This window comes from Rhinatrema bivittatum, chromosome 3, assembly GCF_901001135.1.
Source record: "Rhinatrema bivittatum chromosome 3, aRhiBiv1.1, whole genome shotgun sequence".
NCBI classification, from domain to species: Eukaryota; Metazoa; Chordata; class Amphibia; order Gymnophiona; family Rhinatrematidae; genus Rhinatrema; species Rhinatrema bivittatum.
This window is the reverse complement of record NC_042617.1, coordinates 566,264,884-566,286,999: the sequence shown is the minus strand read 5'-3', so window position 1 is coordinate 566,286,999 and position 22,116 is coordinate 566,264,884. Positions and strand designations below refer to the sequence as shown.

Genomic DNA, 22,116 nt, shown 5'->3' with positions numbered 1-22,116 from the left:
CAGAGGGAGGACATGGCTAGACTTGATGAAACGGGATCTCGTTATCCACTGTGATGTACCTTCTATGCTTCTAATTATCAATGGAGCTGTGGACTGTACTTTATCCATCTCTGTTACTCTGCCCTCAAATCGAGACGACCAGAGTTGACTGCCAGCTTCTAGGAACATCTTCCTAATGGATGTAGCGGGATGGCACAATCCCCATGCAAAATATCTCTTTGTGATGTGAGCCAGATCTGTTTCCTTCTTTAGTGTAACGTCAACCGGACCCAAGCAAGACAAATGTCAGTGCTTTCTCAGTGCTAATGCACTCCATGTGTGCGGCGCTGCTGCACTGCAACCTAAATACAGATCTAAGCCCTGAGAAATCATTAATCCTGCCTGCTAACCTGCACCGCTGTTCTGCATGGGGGAAGGGTAGTTTTAAACAGTCTACACAGCAATAAAGGCTGTGTGCACTTGGTACTCGTAGACTTCACCGAGGATATTCAAACTGAGTTATATGCATTCGTTTATGAGCTCTGAGCCTGGGTCGATTTTAGAACAGCCATTCACGGTGTATAAAGCTTGTTTTTATGCTCCTTAATGACTTTTAAATGGCTCCCTGAGAGGGTAATATTCAAACGGACTTGACCCAAGGAAATGGCCCTTTAGAAGATTGCGTGACCGCTATATGCATGTACAATTTGGCACAGACACACTAAGCACACGCACTTTTATACACAGAGGGGAGAGAAGTTCCGGGGGGGGGGGGGGGGGGAGGGGGTAAGGGTTTGTGGGCAGGGCTGGGTATTTAGGGCTTTTGGTTTGAAAAAGCATGCACGTAAATTCTCTCAGCACAACTATGCCCACCAAACGGCAGGTGCAACTGTCCGCGAGTCGTTTGGGCAGGATAATTTTCAAAGCATAATTTTGCATTGAAAACGAATGTAAAATTTGTGGGTAAAAAAAAGTACCCAATGGCTTTACAGCAGCTGATAATCCACCCCCCCCTCCACCAAATCAACACACTGGCAAAGCAAGCTTTTGCGGAAGTGTTGGCACCGCAAAGGTCTGCAAAAGCGTGCAGGCCGCTTGGGCTAACCTCAGGCTGCAGAAGATCAGCCCGGGTCGCCCACAAGCTTTAAAAGTGCCAGCAATACTGACGGCGCGGCAGGTCAGTCAGGCAGGCAAACGAGGGAGCGGAGAGGTATTATTTGTTTTATTTTTATTTAACGTGTTTTATATACCGGTGTTCGCGTTCACGTCACCTCGGTTTACATATCGACAGTTTGGTAATGAAAGGAAAATACAATGAACAGTATAAGTAACTAGGGGAATATTAACGTGTAACAGATGTGTAATAATAAAAAAAAAAAGGGGGTGGGGAGAGAGCATAAAAGGATCTAAAAGGAGAACAATAAAAGGAAGTAAAAGGAGAACAAAAGGCGGAGAGGAACAGGTAACGACAATTCTTGAATGAGCAATTAGGCCCCAAATGTGTCTATTTTTCTTCATGAGCTGCTGTAGCTGAGTGAAGGGACCACCGCCCCACCCCCACGCATGTTAATAGCGGTGTTGCCGGCTTTTATGGGCACGTGGCCAAAAAAAGGCTTGCCACCACCTGCCTTTAATCAGCTCCTCAGGCTCCTCTACCAGCAGATAGGTGAAACTGGGTCATGAACTGGTCCAGGAGTTTTCACCTTAACCATGACCACTGCCTCAAGCAGTTGAAATTTCACCACAGGTTTCACATTTAAAAATGTTCTTACTGAATCCCAGAGCCTCGCGCCTGCTATGGTTTGCTTGGGGGTTTCTTCTTGGCTGGATAGCAGTTCCGTGGCCTGCAGACCACGGATCTACATTCCTTTCATTCCTGGCTCAGGGGTGCTGCTGAACCTGCGGGGACGGCACTGTGTGCTTCTGGGTGGCCTCACGGCAGGCGTGCCTCTGAGATGCATCGGCAGCACGTGCTCGCTACAAATCCATGACTACTCCTGGGGGAATTCTGTGCACAAAATTTTAAAATTCTGCATAACTTATATTGGTCAGAATAGCACAAAATGCATCACAGTCTTTGAGTAATTAACTTAAAATGTAATATAGAAAAATTATTATCCAAAGATGCAGAGTTTTCAATATTTTGAGCAAAATTCCCCTAGAAGTACACTGTAGGAGTATCCCTTCCACCCTCTCTCCCTACTCCCTTGGCCAGATCCCTTTCACTCTGTTCTCTCAGGCTTTAACTTCTCCGCCCTCCACTATCTCTCCCCTTCCCCTCCAGGGTCAACCCCTTCCACCATCTCCATCCTGCAGTCCTCCACTCCTAGAATTTAACCACTCTCTCATACAGCCTTTCACACAGGCTCCCTCTGTCCCACTCTCACACGCCCCACCCCCACACAGGCACCCTCCCTCTTACACACACACACACACACACACACAAACCTCCTCACACAGGCTGCCTCTCTTTTGAGCGTGCGAACACACACACACACACGCACCCTCAAACAGGTTCCCTCTGTCCCTCTCTCACACACCCCCTCTCACACACCACGCTCTCTCTCATGCATACCCCCTCCCACATACACACACCACAGATTCTCTCTATTCTTCTCTCAAACACACCCCCTTCACACAGGCTCACTTTCTCTTGCCCACACACCCACTCACACAGACACCCTCTCTCTTGTGTACACAGATAAACCCTAGGCTCCATCTCTCTCTGGCAAACACACACTCAGATAGGCTCCTTCTCTCTCTTACACATTCAAATACCCCTGAACACAGGCTCTCTCTCTCATTCACACACACACCCCTTCACATGGGCTCCCTCTCATACACAAACACACACGCTCACAAAATCCCTTGCTCACACACACACTCCCACTCAGGCACACAGGCTTCAAAATCACACTCACCCTGCTGTGATGTTATTCTGCGCACACACACACACATACACTCACAGTTGTCGATGTCATCAGCTGTTCACTGATCCTCGGCCCCGACCCACTTGCGGCCCACCAACGCCTCCCTTGTCTTCATCAGTGAGCAGGATTGGCTCCGCTGATGGCCCGTCGGGCAGCTTAAAAATCCTCGCAAAAAAAGAAAATTCTGCGCAGAAGGGGAAACCTGCGCCAATTCTGCGCTGCACACGGGTACACAACCTACTCTGCATTACTGGCAGTAAGACAAGGCAGGTGTTTGCATCTTTAAGAGGAGGGACAGGAAGCAGAGCGATTCCAGTCAAGGCATGCAAACTAATTTAATAGGTGAGATACAGTCTTAGGTAATAAGAGTACCAGTCGTAGAGAGGGGGGTACTGGATGCCTCGGGCTGTCCCACCCACCATGCCCCTTCATGTCCTGGAGTTAAGTGGCTGCTCCGACTGTAGCTTGCCGAAAGTGGCTTGCAGGAGACAGAAACACGCTGATCAAGTTTCCCAGTGTTTCAGGGCCTATAATTAATTTGCTAATCCTCACAGGAAACAGCAGTTGCATAAAACGGCACTGCTGCCCTTCCACACTAAGAGGGACGTTTTTCAAAAACTTACGCCTCTTTTACATAGGGAAAAACAGAGTCAACCCGCCTAAATCAGCCGTATCTGGGCGGGTGGATTTCTGGCTGCCTGAAAGTACACGCGCACCTTCGTCAGGCGTGTTCTTCTGGGCACAACGAAAGGAAGCGGGTGGGGGGGGATGGGGAGGCCTTTTGAGAGGTTTGTTTGAAAACTATGTGCCCACGTTTAATTTTCCCAAATCTCCATGCACGGCAGGCATGCTGCGGACACGTGCACTTTAAGGCACGGTTAGCCCTAATCAAGGGTACTCGTGTGCATTAAACACCTCAATGTTCATGGCACGATGTACGTGGGTATCTTGCACTTGGATGTCGGCCCGTTTGCTGCGGGGCTTCAATATCTGCGCGGTCTGGCGCCTTATTGAAATGGGATTCCTAAATGCATGCGTGAGGAGTCGCACGCTTTGAAACCGCTGAATGCAACTGCCTTTGTGCTGCGCTAGTTTTATCCCTAAAGCATCCATCATGTTGGATTGACAAGGAAGTATGAAAGCATGCTTTCTCTTGATAAATCTGTTTAACTTAAGATGCTGGATGACCTCCAGCTCTGCCAGCTCCCAGAGCTTCTTTATTTAGCTGTAAATTTTCCATAAGATTATTCTTGGCTTAGTATGAGCACAATTCTGCTTCACACACACACACACAGGACTTTGAGGTTGCATTTATTTATCTATTTCTTGACAATTGTATTTATTCCTTTGCTTGTTTAGAGGGAAAAGTTGGGCTTTTACACTATACATATAATTATATTTTACATAATAAGAGAGACATCTGGACTCAGTGAGTAGCAAACAACATCCTCCTCACCTGGCAGTGCGGAGAACCAGACAACAGCACTAGCAATTCTCCACATGGTAAAGCTATGTCCACAGCCATCAGCTTTCAAAGCAATCGTGCGGTCAGCAGTTCTTGAAAGACCCTTCCCTAATGTCCCTCACCGTCAGGGCCTCCACCAGCTGCAGAAAACGGGAATGAGCTTCTTCTCTACTGATCTCACATCACTGGCTCCCTATCTCCATCAATTTCAAACTCCTCTCGTTTACATTCAAAGCAAAGGAAGGACCTAGCCCTGCTTATGTGACAGAGATGATGACAGAGTATCCCAGCCCTCCCCACCCCAAAACCTGTGCTCATCCCAAAAACAACTCCTGATTACGCTGCTCCTCAAGGATATCTAGCGTAAGAAAACAGAATCCTCAGCTTTCAAGGGGGCAGCACCTGATCTGTGGAACTCTGGGTTTGGCCTTCTGCCCACCAAATAAAAAGCTGGCTCTTTCGTCAGCTGAGCCATGAACTAAAGAGCTTATCTCCTCCTGGGCCAGGTTAGACTGTAGGCTGACTGACTCCTGTCAATCCACGCCTTACATGACTTGGGGCTTTGGGAATACAATCCCAGCCTCTGTCCAGATACTGTCTGGGGGGGATGTGCATTCGTTGCTTTATTTGCTTTGGCAGTAGGTACGAATCTCACGAATGGAGAGTAGGCAAGCCAAAATGGATGGTGTGCGTGTATGCAGTCGGCACATTCGTACATGCACACCATTTGTTTTGGTGATCCTACCATCCATTTGTGACATATGCATGTACTGCCCAAACAAATGATACAAATGGAGCAACGAATGCCCAAGCCTAATACTCGGTCACTCAACAGTGAAGCAGTTTCACCAAACCTACTTACGATCTCTTTGTTGTGTTGCATTATCATGGTCAGCAACCCTGCTACATTATTGTGATTTGCCTGTAAAACTTTATTGTAATCTGATATGAAATGGCTGTCTAGTCACAACAGGAAGAACAGAAATCCAAAATTAAATGTAAATAACTAAAAGATTTTACCATTAAAGCAGCAGCAGTAGTTAAAGTCTCAAAATATCAGCCGCCTTGCTTCTTGACCCTGTTGCCTTCCTCCTTTTTTTGGTCTTATGCCAGGTGTCCATTCCTTTTGGGTTTCAACATATTTTACACATTTTTAGAATCTGTGTCATGATGTCTGTCCCTGCACCACTCTACTCTCCAAGTGTCTGTGCTGCACAGAAGCTTGACACCTGTTGCACTCACCATACACGGAACCCCTGTGCCGGCTCCATCTGGCCGGCGATGCCTCCCTGCTGTGCCTGGGTCTTTGGCTGCAGCGGCCTGCCTTCCCGGTTCCACTCCACTCGCACTCTCGGATGCCGGGGCCTCCTTGGTCGGCCCCACCTGGGGTTCTCCCTACGTGCGCAGCGCCGGCCACTATTAAAAGGGTCTATGGAGGGAAACATGCACCCACCCCTGGGGGATGACGTCATCATCTCGGCCTATTTAAGGCTCCCTCGGGCCATACCCACACAGCTTGGCAACGAGTCTCCTGCGTCGCTTCCTATCGGGATCCTGTGCTACTTCTGGAAGGTCTTCTGTTCCAGTACCTGACTTCTGTTCCAGTGCCTGGTCCTTGTCCACTGCTTCCTGTGCCTTTCCCTCGGACGGACCTCCTGACTTTGAGCCTTGAACTGGAATTCACCCTGCTTATCTGCCGCCTGCTTTTGAACCTTGGATCGGACTTCACCCTGCTTGTTGGCCGCCTACCTTTGAACCTTGGATCGGACTTCACCTTGCCTGCTACTCTCTAGCCCTGGGCCTTCGGTCTGGACCACTCCTGGCCTGCCTGCCACCTACCATCTGACCTCAGTCAGGTGTTCACCTCTCTGGCTAGTCGCTGGCACCCGGACCTTGGCATGGCATCTGCCCTGCCAGCCAACCATCTGTTCTCGAACCTCACTCCAGCTTCTGCCTCAGACCTTACGCCGATACATCTCAACAGGGGCCCTCCCAAGAACAGCCGGCCCCGGTACCCTAGGGCTCAACCTGCGGGGGATGTGGGCTGGTATTGGCGAAGCTCCAGCTGGCCCCTGTCTTCCTCCGGCCTCGCCTCCTGACACTGGGGACCTGGGGGTTTTTCCCCCTCAGGTAGTGTCAACCCCAACTCAGGCTAGGAGTCCACATTCTACATCGTGGTTCCTACAACAGCTATCAGTGGGATGCCTACATGAGGTTTCAGATGATGTCGACATTTGCTAAAGAACTTTCTACAGGACATACCTACCACACATCAGTGGCAGAGCATCTGTTGTATGATCCTTCTAAGCACTGTGGAACCAGGTCAGAGCCACAGAATTATGTGTTGAGATGACGTGCATGGCACATCTGGTGCTTGGGAAGAAGGTTGTGAAAATAATGAATGGTCAGCTCAGGACAGTTCATGGCTCAGCTGACGAAAGAGCCAGCTGGTTGTTTAGCAGTGTGGCTTTTGATTAAAAGTGGGATGAGTTGATTTGTTTAGAACAGCAATACATATTTAAGCTTCAAACCCTCTATGCGAAGAGGGTGGATTAGAATGAATTTGGATATATATGGGGTACCTGCTTTTTTTGTGCAGGTATTTTTTAAGGCAAAAATATGCAAGCAGTTTAGATTATTCAGAACTACTCAAATAAATGCCTTCCCCAATCCAATCCAAACCAACCCAAACCCTTGAGGACATACGTTGGTACTCTGGCCCACACAGATGGTGGGCACCAATAAAAAAGTCAATTTCCGCAGGTAAGCCAGCATTTTGCTTGCAAAAAGGGCTTTCATTTTTGCCCTCTTTGGGATAATTTTGTAACTGTCTGTACTGATGTAAAGTCTACAGGTACATTTTACTCATAATGAATGTGCATTTAATATCTGCCTTTAATGTATGCAGATATATCCCAGGCATAGTCCTCAAGGTTATCTGGAAAACCAGGCTGCCCAGGCAGTTCATGGGAACTGGGTTGAGAACCATTGTTCTAGTACAGGGGTTTCCAACATGGTCCTCAGTTCTCAGCCTAATCAAATTATGCACCTACAGACGGTAACTTTTAAACAGGCACGCGGGCGCAAATGTGCATGCATTCGTCAGCCTGCGCCCAGGGAGTGGCCATTTTATTACACACACGCGTACATGCATGCCTGTTATAAAGTAGCCTGACCGCGCGCACATGTGCACACAATTTTACGTGGACGCTCACCTATGTGCGCAAATGCCGCTTCTGCCACGTAAGTGGGGGGATTTTAAAATACATGTGCCAATGCCATTACCAGTTTTCCCAGTTCGCTCCCAGTTCACCCAGGTAAGAGACAGGACTTCCAAACTCCCTAATTTAATAGCCTCCTTCTCTCCGATTAGCCCCGACCCTTAAAACCCCGCCAATCTATTTATCCTTATGTTATTACTTACACATCCTCTCTAGCAGAAGTAAAGTTACGTGGTACGCTAATTTCAACGTGAAATCCAAGAATGCCCATGTCCCTCCCAGATCATGCCCGCGACCTACTTTTGGAACTATTCATTGTGCACATAGTGGGAGATACGGACATACTCGGATGGCTTTTAAAATTGGCCTGGCTCACAACTGCCCAACATATTTGCATATCTTCTGGTTTTTGTGCTCGCCGGCCTTTTGAAAATTCACCTGACAATGTTGAGACAAGTTCTTACTATGATACCCTTGTTTAATTGAAATCTGTCTTTTCTTTTTTTTTGAAAAATCATTTTTATTCAGCAAGACACAATATGCTGCCATTACCAAGGACACCATAATACAAATCCAATATAATAAAAACAATTACCTTACTCTTTCCAACTTCATACATGGGAACATGAAAAAAACATATTATACATCAAATTCTAATCATACTTTTACTTTATCAAAAATTCCCCAAACCAGTCTTTTCTTAATCACTAAAAAGAATGTAAACTATTCTGTATTTCTTGAGATATAATAATATATAAAGTAGGAACAATAAGATTAATTCTGAATCAGTCTATAACATAGTAAGTTAGTTTCTTTAGCACAATTAATTGAATTAATTAATTAATTAAATAAAAAAGAATCAAGTAAACTACCCTGCAGACTAAATCTGCATGATTGAGTTTGGGCATCCATCCTAAATAAAGATACAAAAGATTTCGACTTTGGTCTTCACCATAAAAGTTAGTGGGAACTCATCATATCATGATCAAAAGAATTATCAGAGGACTTATAAAAAGAGTAGTTGATGTTCTTCTGTCTGCACAGGGTTACAATTACATCTTCGTTCATTGTCTGCAAATGGAAAACGTTGAAGACTTCTGTGATTCTACCCAGGAGTGGTCATTCTGTCAAGATCACCGCAAGAACAAACCAGAAAAATCATCCATGAAATCACAGACAACCCCAAACTAATGTTTAAAGATCTGCAGACCTCTCTCACTGCGGCTGACATAAGGATTCATGTGTCAACCATCAGGAAAACACTGCATGAGGATGGAATTCATGGAAGGATGCTAGGAAGATCTCTGAAAAGAACATTTCTGCCTGTCTCATTTTCGCCAAAGAGCATCGAGATGACGCACAAATCTTCCAGAATAATGTTCTTTGGACAGATGAGTCAAAGAGTGAACTTTTTGGTCACAACAACAACAAATATTTTGTTTGGCAAAAAATAATCACTGCCTTCCAAAGTAATAACCTCATCCTGACCATCAAGCATGGTGGTGGAGGTAGCATGGTCTGAGGCTGCTTTCCTGCATCAGAAGCTGGATAACTTGTCGTCATTGATGGAACCATGAATTCTGCTTTATATCAGAAGATTCTAGAGGAGGCTGTCAGGCCATCTGTCCATGAACTGAAGCTGAGCTGAAAGTGGATCGTGTAGTGAGACACCGACCCTAAACATTGAAGTAAATCTACTACAGAATGACTGAAAGAAGAGCTCTCATGTTTTGTATTGGCCAAGGCAAAATCCTGACCTAAACTCTATTGAAAATACTGTGGCAAGAACTGAAGTGAGCTGTAAATGTGAAGAAACCCTCATATGTCAAAGCTGAAACAGTTTGGTATGGAAGAATGGTTCAAAATTCCTCCAGGGCAATGCGAAAGACCGATCAATAGTAACAGGACTCGTTTAGTTGAAGTCATTGCCGTTAAAGGAGGTGCCGCCAGTTCACATACTTACTTTTTCACACAAGATAACTTGTTTAATCTTTTTTTTCCCCCCACAATTTGTATGTAATTATAATACCCCTCACGGTGAACTGAGATCCACTGCCCAGGCCCCTCTGCCCTTATCTTTTGAAGTAATGCTGCAGGAAACTTGAACAGAATGAAAGCTGGAAATGGAAAGTGAAGGTGGGTGTCAAACGACGTCCAACTTTGAAAAAGACATTCTAAGACCCAGAAGGGCAGGCAACCTTCAATCCTCGTGGACACCAATCTGCTTGGGCTTGCAGGATATCCCTAATGCACATGCATGAGATATATTTTGCATACAACCTGCTTGAACTGAACGCAAAGCTATCTCATGCATATTAATTAGGGAAAGACTGAAAACCTGAGTGGATTGATGTCAAAGAAGACTGCTTGCTTACCCCTGAAGACCCAATATATTTTTGTGTGCAGTAAATGAATGTTTATTTTAAAAAAGAGCTTTTTCATCAGTAAACAGCAGATATGAGCTACAGGTCATAGGGATGCCTCCTGTAGGGGCCGAAGCAGTAAGGCGCGCTGAAGCTGCTGTGGGGGTTTGTGTGCAGATGTATGCATGTTTATATGCGTGTTTTCTTGCGCAAAGCCCTATACGGGGATGTAATAAGGGTTTTGTATGCAGGAAAAAAGCGCGTATGAACATGCTTATAGACCCGCGGTTTTTCCTGATTGAATGCATGCAAAGGAGGGGATTAGCTAACCATAGGCAATGCAGAGAGCTGCGCTAATGCTAGTGCGGGTTTTTTACTGCCACGGGCAGGGCACGAGTTAAGTGGCAGTGCCGCCTCGGGGGGGGGCCTATGTCGGCATCCACGCGTCCTGAAAACCACCTAGCTGAGTGCCTATCTTGGCGTCCGAGTGGCCAGCTTAGCTGGGCGCTTTTCTCAGCGTCGGAACCGTCAGCTTAGGTAGGTGCATCCTTAGGCGCTTTCCTCGACGTCCGAGCGGTCAGATTTGTGACCAGCTGAGAGCCTAGCTCAGTGTCCCGAGCGGCCAGACACACGGCCAGTAGAGCACCTAGCGCAGCGCCTGAGCGGCAACATTTGCTAGGCACCTTTCTGGGCACCAGAGCATTCATATTCGCTCCCGGCTGAGTGCCTATGTCAGCACCCAAGCATCCAGATTGGTGCCCAACTGAGCACTTATCTCGCTGCTCTGCCAGGGTCAATTACCATCCATGAAAATATTTGCCATGTTTTCTGCAGCACAGTTATAGGAAATATTAAAAATACTTTCCGGGGTCATACTTTCGCTTAATAGGGAGACCCGTTCGCTCGCTCGCTTTTATGTGCAGATTATCAGCGCGGGTTTTGAGCGCAGATGGGGCCACTTACTACATAGGCCCTTTACCAGGCTTAGGTACGCGCATTTCTCCGTACGTGCGCAGATTTCTGCGTGCAAATCATTTGCATAATTTATTTCTTTTACATCCCGCGGAAGCAGCATCTTCAGCCACGCGCGCTGATCAAAACCCGCGCTCATATCTGGCGCCTGTTTTTGCACGGGGTCTTATTACATCGTCCCCATAGTAAGTAACTTGAAGGCTTCATGTTTACAAGTTGTCATTTTGCTGCTCAGAGACCCTTTTTAAGGGATAGGGAAGCACTGGCATCAACTGCTCCTATTAACTCCCACAGTCCACTTCTGAAAATGCATAGCTGGTTTGGGGGGGGGGATGACTGCGCAGGGCGCAGTGACTCGGGGGGGTGCCATGAACGCACAGTTCCGGTCTGGCATCCCCGCCCCTGCAGCGCGGTGGCATCGCAAACAGATTTAAAGCAGCAGCAGAACCTCGTGGAGCAGCGGAAGAAGGAGAATACCCTGTGGCCGCAGGAAGAATCAGGAAGGAAGAGGATTCTGCGCAGAGGTGGGCGTGGGAGGCAGGGTCAGCAGAGTGGGAAGGGGATCTGTGGCAGGCTGCCCGCGTGCTGCAGCGGCTCTTGGGAAACGGCACCAGGGGGAGCCTTAATGGCAGATCAATGTCGGCAACAGCGAAGAGTCTGAGATTGACAGAGACAGAAAGATTAAGATTAAGATTGCTTCCTCTGCTCTGCTGTTGTAGCTCTTTGCCAGTGAGTGAGAGACTGCTGGGAGTGGGGGTAAGGGGTGAGGATCATGAGGTGGCGTGGGAGGTTGCCAGGGGTAGGGCTGGAGTTTTTGAGGATGAGTGTGAGGCTGCTGGGGATGGGTCTGGGGTCTGCGGAGTGCATGTGAGGTTGATGGGGGGGGGGAGTGAGGCTGCTGCAGTGGGGGTGGAGGTCTGGGGTGTGAGGCTGCTGAAGATGGGGCTGAGTAACTGGGGGTGAGTGCGAAGCTACTGAGGATTGAGGTCTGGGGGGCAGGGTGAGTGCAAGGCTGGGAGGTGAAATTGGGTCTAGGATGTGGGGGGGGGGGGGGAGGACAGGGAGGAGCATGTGGGATGAGTGCCTCATCTGATCCCAGCAGTCTCTCAAGTCTCAACCCTTGTCCTCCTCGCTAGAGTCACTGTCTCTCTCTCTCTCATAATAGGGAGGCGAGGCATTGAGAGAGAGACGCACGCAGGGGACAGGGGTTGAGGCTTGAGAGAGACTGATTCAGGAAACTTAACTGGCATGGCATTTTGTACATACATTGCCAAAGCAATACTATAAGCCTGATTTTCAAAAGCATTTACACACTTAAAAATGCACTTTACCCGTGTAAATGGGCTTTTGAACATTGCTCTAATATATGCCATTGAATTGTCCTTAGGTTTTACCCGTGTAAGTGCACTTTGTGCAGGTAAATGACTTTTGAAAATTGCTACAATAGTAATTACATTTACACATGTAAATCCTTTTGAAAATCACCTCAAAAGCATTCAAAATAAAAGGAATATTTGTGAAAATTACAGGTTAAAGAAAGGACAATGACAAGAACAATTCCCAGGTTCTGGTGCTGGTCTAGATTGCATCTAAGCAAATCGCACTTATGACCTAGTGGCAGGACAGTTTGTTGCTGTGGTTGCTGTTTCTCTTGCTTTTGTAGTAGGATGGATGCACTTTTGGAATAAAGAAGGTTTTTAGCTAGATTAGTTTTTGCTGATGACTTTTAAATATTTTATGCTGCTTATTGTACTCATAGTCTTGTTGTAAACAGCCTTGGGGGTTCTCTTTCGTGAGGAAGGAGGTGTATAAAAATGAATGTTACATTCTCCCAGGAGCGTTTCCTGCTCATTCTTCTATGGGAAGTTTTTTTTTTCATTTTATCTTTTTTGCTTGGGGGAGAGGGGCCATCAATTTCAGTCAACCCAGAGCTGGCCCCTTTCAAAAGGTCAAATGTCATCCAAGTAGGAACGAATCTTCGCAGCCCAACAATCCTCTCGAAAGACCCAACCTACCTGACCAAAGAATGCACTTATCCCTAGCTAGGGAGCCAAAAGAAAGGAGACTCAACACTGAGCAATCAAATGAAGCTTTCGGAAGACGATGAAAGGCCCAATGATAATATCCTGAACCACTGGTATGCTCTGTTAATCTAGGAGTGTCCGAGGAAAATCGAGAAACACTAAAACAATATTACAGAAGGCTCTGGAACCTTCCACAAGGCTGAGACTAGGTAAAAGAGTTACAGGGTGAGGGGCAATGCTTGCTTTCCAGGGGCAGGGCCACTCCGTTCCGCCCCTGAGGAGCCTACGTTTTTATTTTAGAGCAAACACTTCTCTTATAACACCAGCTGACCCCCTCTCTCTCTCTAGCATGCCAGTCTTCCTTCAAACACAATTCCTTTTCTCCACCTCTAACGCTGGAGTCATTTCTGTTTAGTGCGGTTTTTTTTTTTTTTCAGACAGCAGAAATCTCTTCCTTCTCCCAAACAGCAGCTGGGCAGGACTAACTCCTGGGTGGGACGCTGCCGCAGTAAATTGTTTCCCCCTCTTGAATGTGCACCCAAGGGCTCGGTGCAAGGGGTATTAGGCACCCTAAACAAAATTTCAGCTTTTCATTCCCCTTCTCCCATTATCTTTCAGACCCACAGGCCACCCCCCCCCCCTTCAGAGATTTTGATCATCAAACTCAATCTTGATGACCCCCACCCACCACTCCTCCCAGAACAATCCTGTAAAAATCCATATTGGGTACATGACGGACAATTTTCAAAGGCTATTTGCACGGGTAAATACTGATTTATCTGTTTTTGAAAACTGCCTCCCCACAAAAGCACCTAAAAGCATGCACAGTTCAAAGGGAGCTGGTACAAAGTCGTGAGTAAAACGTAGTTGTGACTTTGTACATAAACAAACAGTTATGAAAATTGCCTCCGCCATATTTTTAAATATTAAACTTTTGTTGTGGAGCGCTAGGACAGCGATCCCACTCCTGGGTGATGTGTGTCCTTGGGCCACGGCTCGACCCCAGAGGGCTCTGAAGAGGTGCCGCGGGAGGCGTGGCATGCCCGAGCATGGGCTGGACGGGAGCAAGGCTGGAGTGATGACCGGAGACAGGCCCTCCTCCGGACCTGCACGCTTCGGAAGACCCAACAACGCAATGTTGGTCTTGTGAACAGTCCTCCGACCGTTCCTAGCCCTTTCGGACCTGCCGCAGGGTACGGCACGAAGCGGCAGGCCGGATGGAGGCCAGGGCAGCGAAGACTGGAACATGGATTCAGACGAGAATCAGGAACGACGTAGACTCAGGCATAGACGTGGACTCAGGAACGAGGTGCAGGATCCATAGACGTGGACTCAGGCATAGATGCAGGATCCTTAGATGTGGACTCAGGCAAAGACGTGGACTCAGGACTGGATGCACAGAGGTGGAATCAGGAACATGGGCACCGTCCCTCAGGGCGCCCTACTCAGACCACCCGCGGGACTGAGTCGCGGACCACCCTGCCTCATGCGCGCCCTACTCAGCCCTGGAAGGCTGGTCGCGGACCACGCAGAGAGCGGGAGAGCACAGGAAAGAGGAAGTAGGTTCGCTGCACTCCTGGCAGCACAAGGCAGGTTAAAGCATCAGGATCAGGAACAAGGATTAAGACAGACCTCAGTGCTGGAACAAGAACATCTGGAACAGCAGGAACATCAGGACTGGAACACGGATACTGGAACAGGAGGAACATCAGGACTGGAACACAAGTACTGGACGAAGAGACAGACCTTGGGACTGGAACGGCAGGCAGACATCAGGACTGGACGAGGAGCTCCGACAGGTAACAAGAAACACAGGACCTTGCAGAAGTGCTGGAACACGGATGACTTCCTGGAGCGAAGGATCTCAGGAGTGACCAACTCCTTGCGAAGGCAAAGACACAATGAAAGCTGAGCCCTTTAGTAAGGCTGAGGTGGACAACGCCCAGGGAGGGGTCAGCAGGGGGCCACACCTGGCTGGCCCTTGAAGAAGAGCAGAGAGGCGCGCGCCCGCGCCCTAGGAAGCTGGAGAGAAGAGCTGGAAGCTGGTGGCGTCCTCAGCCATGTGGAGGGCCCAGGGAAGCAGTGGAGCAGCCCTGGACTGGAGCTGGGTGAAGGCAGGTCACTGGAGCAGCTCCCAGCTGCAAGGACTGAAGCAGAGAGAGGTAAGGCTGGCTGCAGGGGAAGCAGGGGGCTGTAGCAGGCTGCAGGCACCGTTCCACACAGCAAGGCTGAAGCAGGAAGGCAGAAGCGAGGTAAGCTGGCTGCAGGGAGAACAGAGAGACTGCAGGCAGAGTAGAGAGCTGTAGCAGGCTGCAGGCACCGGCAGGGACGGTTTCCCTGCTGGGCAAGGACCCGGGCTGAAGCAGGCACTGGCAAGGACGGCCTCCCTGCTGGCTGAAAGGTCCCGGGGAAGGCAGGAACGGAGAAGCCGGCCACATGGGAACAGCTGCGGGGACAGCCCCAGCTGATTCAGGGAGAAAGCAAGCAACAGCGTCAGCAGCCCGGCTGGCTGTCTGTGAGAAGGTAAGAGCCTGCCCACGCTTCTTGCGGGCAGGATCACAACAACTTTGTATTTTGTGTGTGTGTATATGCATGTACATATACAAATATATATATATATAAAATCACACACACCACAACCTAAAAAAAACCATTACTCCAATAATTGAAAAGATATAATAAATGTTGTCAATGTTCAGTGAAACCACAAAACAAATATTTTTAGTTTGAATTTTATAATTTTTCTAGAAAGGATAAAACAATGCCAGTTTATAACTTACAGAATAAATAGCAAATGAACTTGTAAACTTGTATACAAATATATACTAACAAAAAATACAAACATGTTTCAAATTCATGTCACAGTGTCTGATGAATGCATCATCTACTGAGAAACAGATAAAATGTATCAATTAAAAGAAATCCATACTGTATTGGTAGAGCTCAGATGAATTAAGATGTGTCCTCTTAATACTTACCATATATTACACAAATAATTCCAATTATTTTGCCATCTCAGTAACAGTGACACCCTCCCCACCATTACCTGGTATGTGATGTAACACAAAACCTTGTAAAAAAAATTACTCAGAATTAATGGGTCTGTATATAAATGCTAGAAGTCTAACAAGTAAGATGGGAGAGTTAGAGTGGATTGCAGTAAATGATGAAATTGATATAATTGGCATCTCGGAGACAGTGCTATACCAGGGTACAGATTATATTGCAGTGATAGGATGGGTCAAATTGGTAGACAGGGGCGCTACATGTTAAAGAGGGCACAGAATCACACAGGATAAAAGTTCTACAGGAAACAAAATGCACTGTAGAATTCTTATGGATAGAAATTCCACGTGAGAAGGGGATAAAATAGCACTGGGGATTTATTTACCATTCGCCTGGCCTGAATGAACAGACAGACAATGAAATGCTAACAGAAATTAGGGGAGCTAACAAAACTGGCAGCGCAGTGATAATGGGTGATTTCAATTACCCCAATACTGACAGGGTAAATGTCACATCAGGACATGCTAAGGAGGTACGGTTTGTAGATGAAATAAATGACTGCTTCATGGAGCAGCTGGCACAAGAACCAACGGTGGGGAGAGGGGTGGAGACTGTTTTTAGACCTGGTCCTTAGTGGAACACAGGATCTGGTGCGAAAAGTAACAGTTCTGGAGGCCACTTGGCAATGGTGATCATAACGCGATCAATTTTGACTTGACAACTGGAGGGAGGACACTAAGGAAATCTACCCTGACAGCATGTAACTTTCAAAGGGGAGATTATGAGAAAAATGGTTAGGAAAAAACTGAAAGGAGCAGCTGCAAAGGTCAAGAGTTTACATCAGGCACAGACGTTGTTTAAAAATACCATCTTGAAAGCCCAGACCAAATGTATTCCACGAATTAAAAAAGGTAGAAGGAAGGCAAAATGACTGCAGACTTAGTTATAAAGGGGGACATTTTCTATCGATATCGCACATGAAAAGGGACTTTTCGCGTGCGATAGCTAGATAGGGGCGGAGTCGGGGCAGAGTCGGGATTGGAAGAGGAGGAGTCGGGGCGGCGTCGGGGCGGACGCAGCTGTAACTTCGCTGGCGACGATAAGGTAAGACCCATTATCGCCGCCAGTAGCGCGCCCAATAGCACCACCTTTCACGGTGCTATTGGGTGCGAAACCCGGCAGCGATAACACCGCGGTGGTGCGATCGCTGCCGGCTTTCGCAGGCCCGCCCCCCACTTCGCCCCCCCCCGCCCCCTGTTACTGCAGAATTCAGAAAGCCGTGCGATCTTAGAAAATCCAGCCCAAGGTGAGGTGAGAAAGGCTATAATATCCGAAAGAGCGTCATTCAAAAAATGGAAAAGGGATATGAATGAAGAAAACAGGAAATAGCATAAGCTCTAGCAAGTTGGATGCAAAGCACTGATAAGGAAGGCAAAGACACAATTCGAAAAGAAGTTTGCCGAGGAAGCAAAAACCTTTAATAAAAAAAAGTTTTTCAGGTGATTTTGAAGTAAAAAAAAGCTTGCAAGGGAGTCAGCTGGACCATCAGATGATCGAGGGGTAAAAGCGGCCCTGAGATAAGCAGCATGGAATTTATTTACCTTTTGGGATCCTGCCAGGTACTTATGACTTGGATTGGCCACTGTTGGAAACAGGATACTGGGCCTGAAGGGCTTTTAGTCTGACCCAGTATGGCAAATTTTATGTTCTAATGCAGTAAACTTCCCATACCAAAACAGCAACAACTCCCAGACCTCAAACAGCAACAACCCTGTCTATGAAAAGGCAGCAATGGAAAGGTTACACCTGGCCCTAGAACAGCAGGGAAAAGGAGTAGGCCTAGTGGTCAGAGCAATGGGCTGAGAACAAGAAAACCATTTGCTTCAGTGCTCAGTTAATTTTTAGGTGAACAAATACCTTTTCTGATGCTTCTCAGCTGGAAAATTTTGAGGGATAAGGTTTATGGGTATTGGCGGTAGAGGGGATACGATAAATGATTTCATGGCTACTAGCGATATTAATCATATTTCTTGCTTATGGAAATTTCTTACATCTCCTGCTCACCCTCTGTGGTAAGTGGGCTAGATACAGTCTCGCAATGTGGGGTGTCTTTGATGTATTTTTCTTTTGTACTTTTTTAAAAAATTCTGGAAATTTGTTTCTTATGGTTTGCTTGTAAGTCACTTTGTCTTCTATTGCCTCAGATACCCACGGAGCACGCAAGTCCCGGGAGATATGCATGGGGCCGGGCCATGTGCGCGCCGTACGTGTTTTCCAAGCGGCCCGGTCACGTGGGCATCTCCCGGTATGCGAGGAAGTGCTGGGCTTTTAAAAAAACGGGAAGGCCACAACTTACTTCTGCTCATTGGAGTAGGTACATTATAAAACAAAAAACATTTAGGGTGGGTAGGTGGGGATTAGGGATCGGAGAGGAGAGGGGAAAAGGGAGGAAGGATATGTAGGGGGTTAGGGAACTGGGGAAAGGGCTGATCGCGGCGCTGTGCGTTTATAACAAAATCCTCCCCCTTGCACGGGTGAGTCCGCACCCACTTGCACACGCGCACGCTGATATAAAATCGGCACGTCCAACGTGTGCGTGCTGGGAACCACACACTGCTTTGTAAATTTACCCAATAGATTGCAAGCTTTTTTGGGCAGAGACTTGTAACTGAATTCTAAAAATTCTGCAAGCAACCTTGAGCACTGTGTTGAAAAAAAAATTTTTTATTAGCAGCATGACACCTCCTGTTGGGACAACAGAACAAGTCTGAGTACACAGACACCACATATTCGCAGAACACAAAATTCCTCTCAATATATACAGAGTAAGTGAGCACAAATTATAAATAGAAATCTGCAGGGAAAAAAAGCTGAACTCCGGTCCACTCCAACCTCACACCCCCCTTATTCTCCTGTTCCCAGCAAGATGGAGGGAAGGGGAAGACAACAGGAGAGTAGGGGCTGGATTAGGGAGCAAAGCCTCTCTTTGCTTGCTCAGTCCACTCTAGCCTCACGCAGTCCCATACTGTTCTCTGCATTAGAGGAAAAGAGGAGGGGAGGAGCTGGATTACAGAGCAGGATGGCTCTTCCTCGATCTGTTCTGTGCTCTGTCTGCTCCGGGCTCTCCTCCTGCTGTTCCCTGCAGCTTCTTCTCTGCCTCTCTCTCATTTTTATTTTCGTTTTTTTTATATCTGAATAATTTTGTTTGCAACTTAACTGGATTCGTTCTGAGCACTTTTGTTGCACCGATGTATATCTTTTTCAAATAAATATTTCTGACAATATCACGGTTGTCCAAAGGGTGACTCAAAAACTGGCTGAAGGCCATTCCCCCTCACAAGGGAGGGGACCCAGTTACAGTTTTCAACAACCCAAGATTAATGAGATTTTGGATTTATAGCACATTCGGCCTGACGACTTTTTGCTGGTTTTATATAAGGTATGTCAGCACACGGAGAACTGTTTGTTTTTTCTTGTTTGCTATTTGCGTGTTTTAGAGTAGCAAAAGAGATTGGTTATTGTTTTGGTCCAGTTGTGCCAAGGACCCTGTTCTCCGACAGCAGTAAAAGTTTACCACTCAGAGGAAAAAGGGACTGCTCGCCACTGCAGGACTGAGGTGCATTTTTAGTTCGATTTGGATACAACTCTAAACTGACGGCATGGGGGTAACCTGCACAGAGCAGCAGTGACAACCTTAAATGTCTTGCTGGGCAGACCGGATGGACCATTTTGGTCTTTGTGCCATCACTTACTAAGTTACTCTTCAGCAAAGCCCTGTGCACTCGTGCACAGAATCCCCTGGTGCCCACCCCCAACACTGCTGCACTCTAGCAGACCGCCGAGTGTTCAGTGGAAGAACCAGCTCCGTGTGCACCAAAAACGCTGTGGTGCTCTTCTGGAGGTCAAATTTAAAAATATATATATATTTGAAAACCAAATCTTTCTAGTTCGAATCAGGCAGAGTGATTTGTGGAACAGGTCATCTGTACAAGCACAGCAGTACAGTGAATGCTAAGTGTGAAATCTTTCCAACTTGGCTCGACCCAGTGGCAGCACTGTTTATGTTTTATTTGGTACTTGATTAACTGCAAATCTTAAACATATAAAACAATGCGATGTACAATAAAATATTATAAAATCAACATATCTTGCTAATGTCCAAAATTTAAAAATAATAATAATAAAACAAGATAAAGAAACAATAAACCAGCAAAATAACCATAAATAAAAGACACAGTAAAGAAATCAATGTCAGATGGAGATTCAGAACAAAAGCAATAAATAAATATATATAACACAAATAATAATAAAAATACTTATAATTCTTACTAATAAAATAATCATTAAAAAAAAGAAACAGAAACTTAAAACCAGGTCAGAAAAGCAGAAGACATAAACAAAAAGTAATGGCACTGCTAATGGGAACATAAACAGAAGATTTAACTTGTAAGATACCCTTGTAAGCAGAAAAATATCTTCAAGGCCTTCCTAAATTTCAGATAATCTGCCATGAAGAATGTCCCCAGTTCAATCCCCAAGTCCGGTCTTCCACTCCCTGGGCAAGCTGAGGTTGGGTATGTTGCAGAGGCAATACTCACAGTCCCTAGGGGGAGGGTTATGGTCATGATAATGACTCAAGAGAAAATTTTCAGAGCCATTTCCCATGGGGGAGTTGCCCATGGAAATAGCTAATTATAAAATTGCCCGCCTGATATGTGGATAAACTTACTTGTGAATGTCTTGTACGCATGTAAGTTCACCCAAACTGAGTATAGGCAACCCTGGGGATCACATTGAGGGAGGGGGGGGGGGAGATTGGATATGCAAATACTTTTGGATTTTCAAAAGTATGTGTGTAAAGTTCCTCAAAAATTTGAAGGCACACAGAGAGTTTTGGCAGGATAAGTCTCAAGGTGAACATACGCATGTAAGTTCGCTTTGAAAATTAGTACAACTTGTGTGTATTTTTTGCCAACTCTATCATACAGGCTGTTTCAAAAATCCCCCATGACAACTGGATTCAGGCCCCATGAATGCAGGCTTCCAGAGGGAGCTCCGGTGCACGGTGTTCAGCCGAAGAACCGTCACTGCAATTACCTGGGGGTTAGAAAATAGGGGAAAAAAAATCCCCAGGGGCACCTGGATCCCAGTACTGGTTCCGACTGAGCTGGACAAAACTCTTGGGTCAAAAATATAATCTACAACATAAATGGGCCTGAACATATTTTATGGGGTTTAACCCTAAAATCAAATAACCGTACAGAAGCCACCCCACAGCCCAATAACACCTTGTTCTGAGAGGTCCTGTGCTTGCTAATGACAAGCCCCAAGCTCACCTGCTGAGGTTTCTCTAAATTTTTCACTCGCCTTCTTCTTTCGCCATTTCCAAGGCTTGAAGATTTTGCCTATAGACGACAGTTTCCCTCTTCTCTTGAGCGGAGGAGTTTGAGATCCTGGGGCTGGCCCATCCGAGTTTGCAATGGAAGCTTTATCCAACCCATCAGCTGTGGAGAAGAGAAGGAAACAGCAAGTAAAATACAAGAGACTTAACAGGTGACCGTGTGGTTCAGCTGTTGCTATTTTCCAGGATATTTCACTTCACTCTAGGTTTTGTAGGGCACCAGTTCCTCACCTGCATTAAAACCCCTTAGGAACTGCAGCCCCACTGACAGGCTCTTCAGTTACCCCATTTTATTATGCACTCTTGCTCTTCCTACTATAAAAGTTAGACAATGCCTAATGCTGAAGATTTAGGGATTCAACCTTAAAGATCCCAGATATTGTTTTTAAGAGGAGAAAACCTGGAAAAGGAGGTCTGGGGGATGCTTGAGAATTCTCTTTGCAGTTTTACAAAGTGCACTATTGTATTTCGGTAAAAGCCTCCCGGTCCCTGCGGCAGATGTGCTCGTCACCCCGCTGCCTTACAGGCTGATAGATAGAAACAGAAGAAACCCATCCCCCCTGCTACCCCCGGCAGCAGGTCGGAAACCCAAACCGCACCACCAGTAGCCAGAACGCTTGCACAGAAAGTGGAAAAAGCATTGCTCATAGAAGGAAGCTTTTTATGCACTCCCTGGGCATCCCGTTCCCTTTCCTTCCTGATAAGCAGCTCTGTATTCTACCAAGTCCCAGATCAGTACCTCTGAAGACACCAGA

General features: G+C 46.7%; 1 protein-coding gene across 5 annotated transcripts in view; it reads right to left on the bottom strand.

The window, feature by feature from the left end:
- The window catches only part of PHACTR2 (phosphatase and actin regulator 2), a 323,702-nt gene that overhangs the window by 121,699 nt on the left and 179,887 nt on the right, over positions 1–22,116 (bottom strand). For all 5 annotated transcript variants that reach the window (XM_029596521.1, XM_029596522.1, XM_029596519.1 and 2 more), the window contains one exon: positions 21,297–21,464. In XM_029596521.1, coding sequence (XP_029452381.1) covers positions 21,297–21,464 — 168 coding nt within the window. The remainder of the gene's footprint in view (positions 1–21,296; positions 21,465–22,116) is intronic.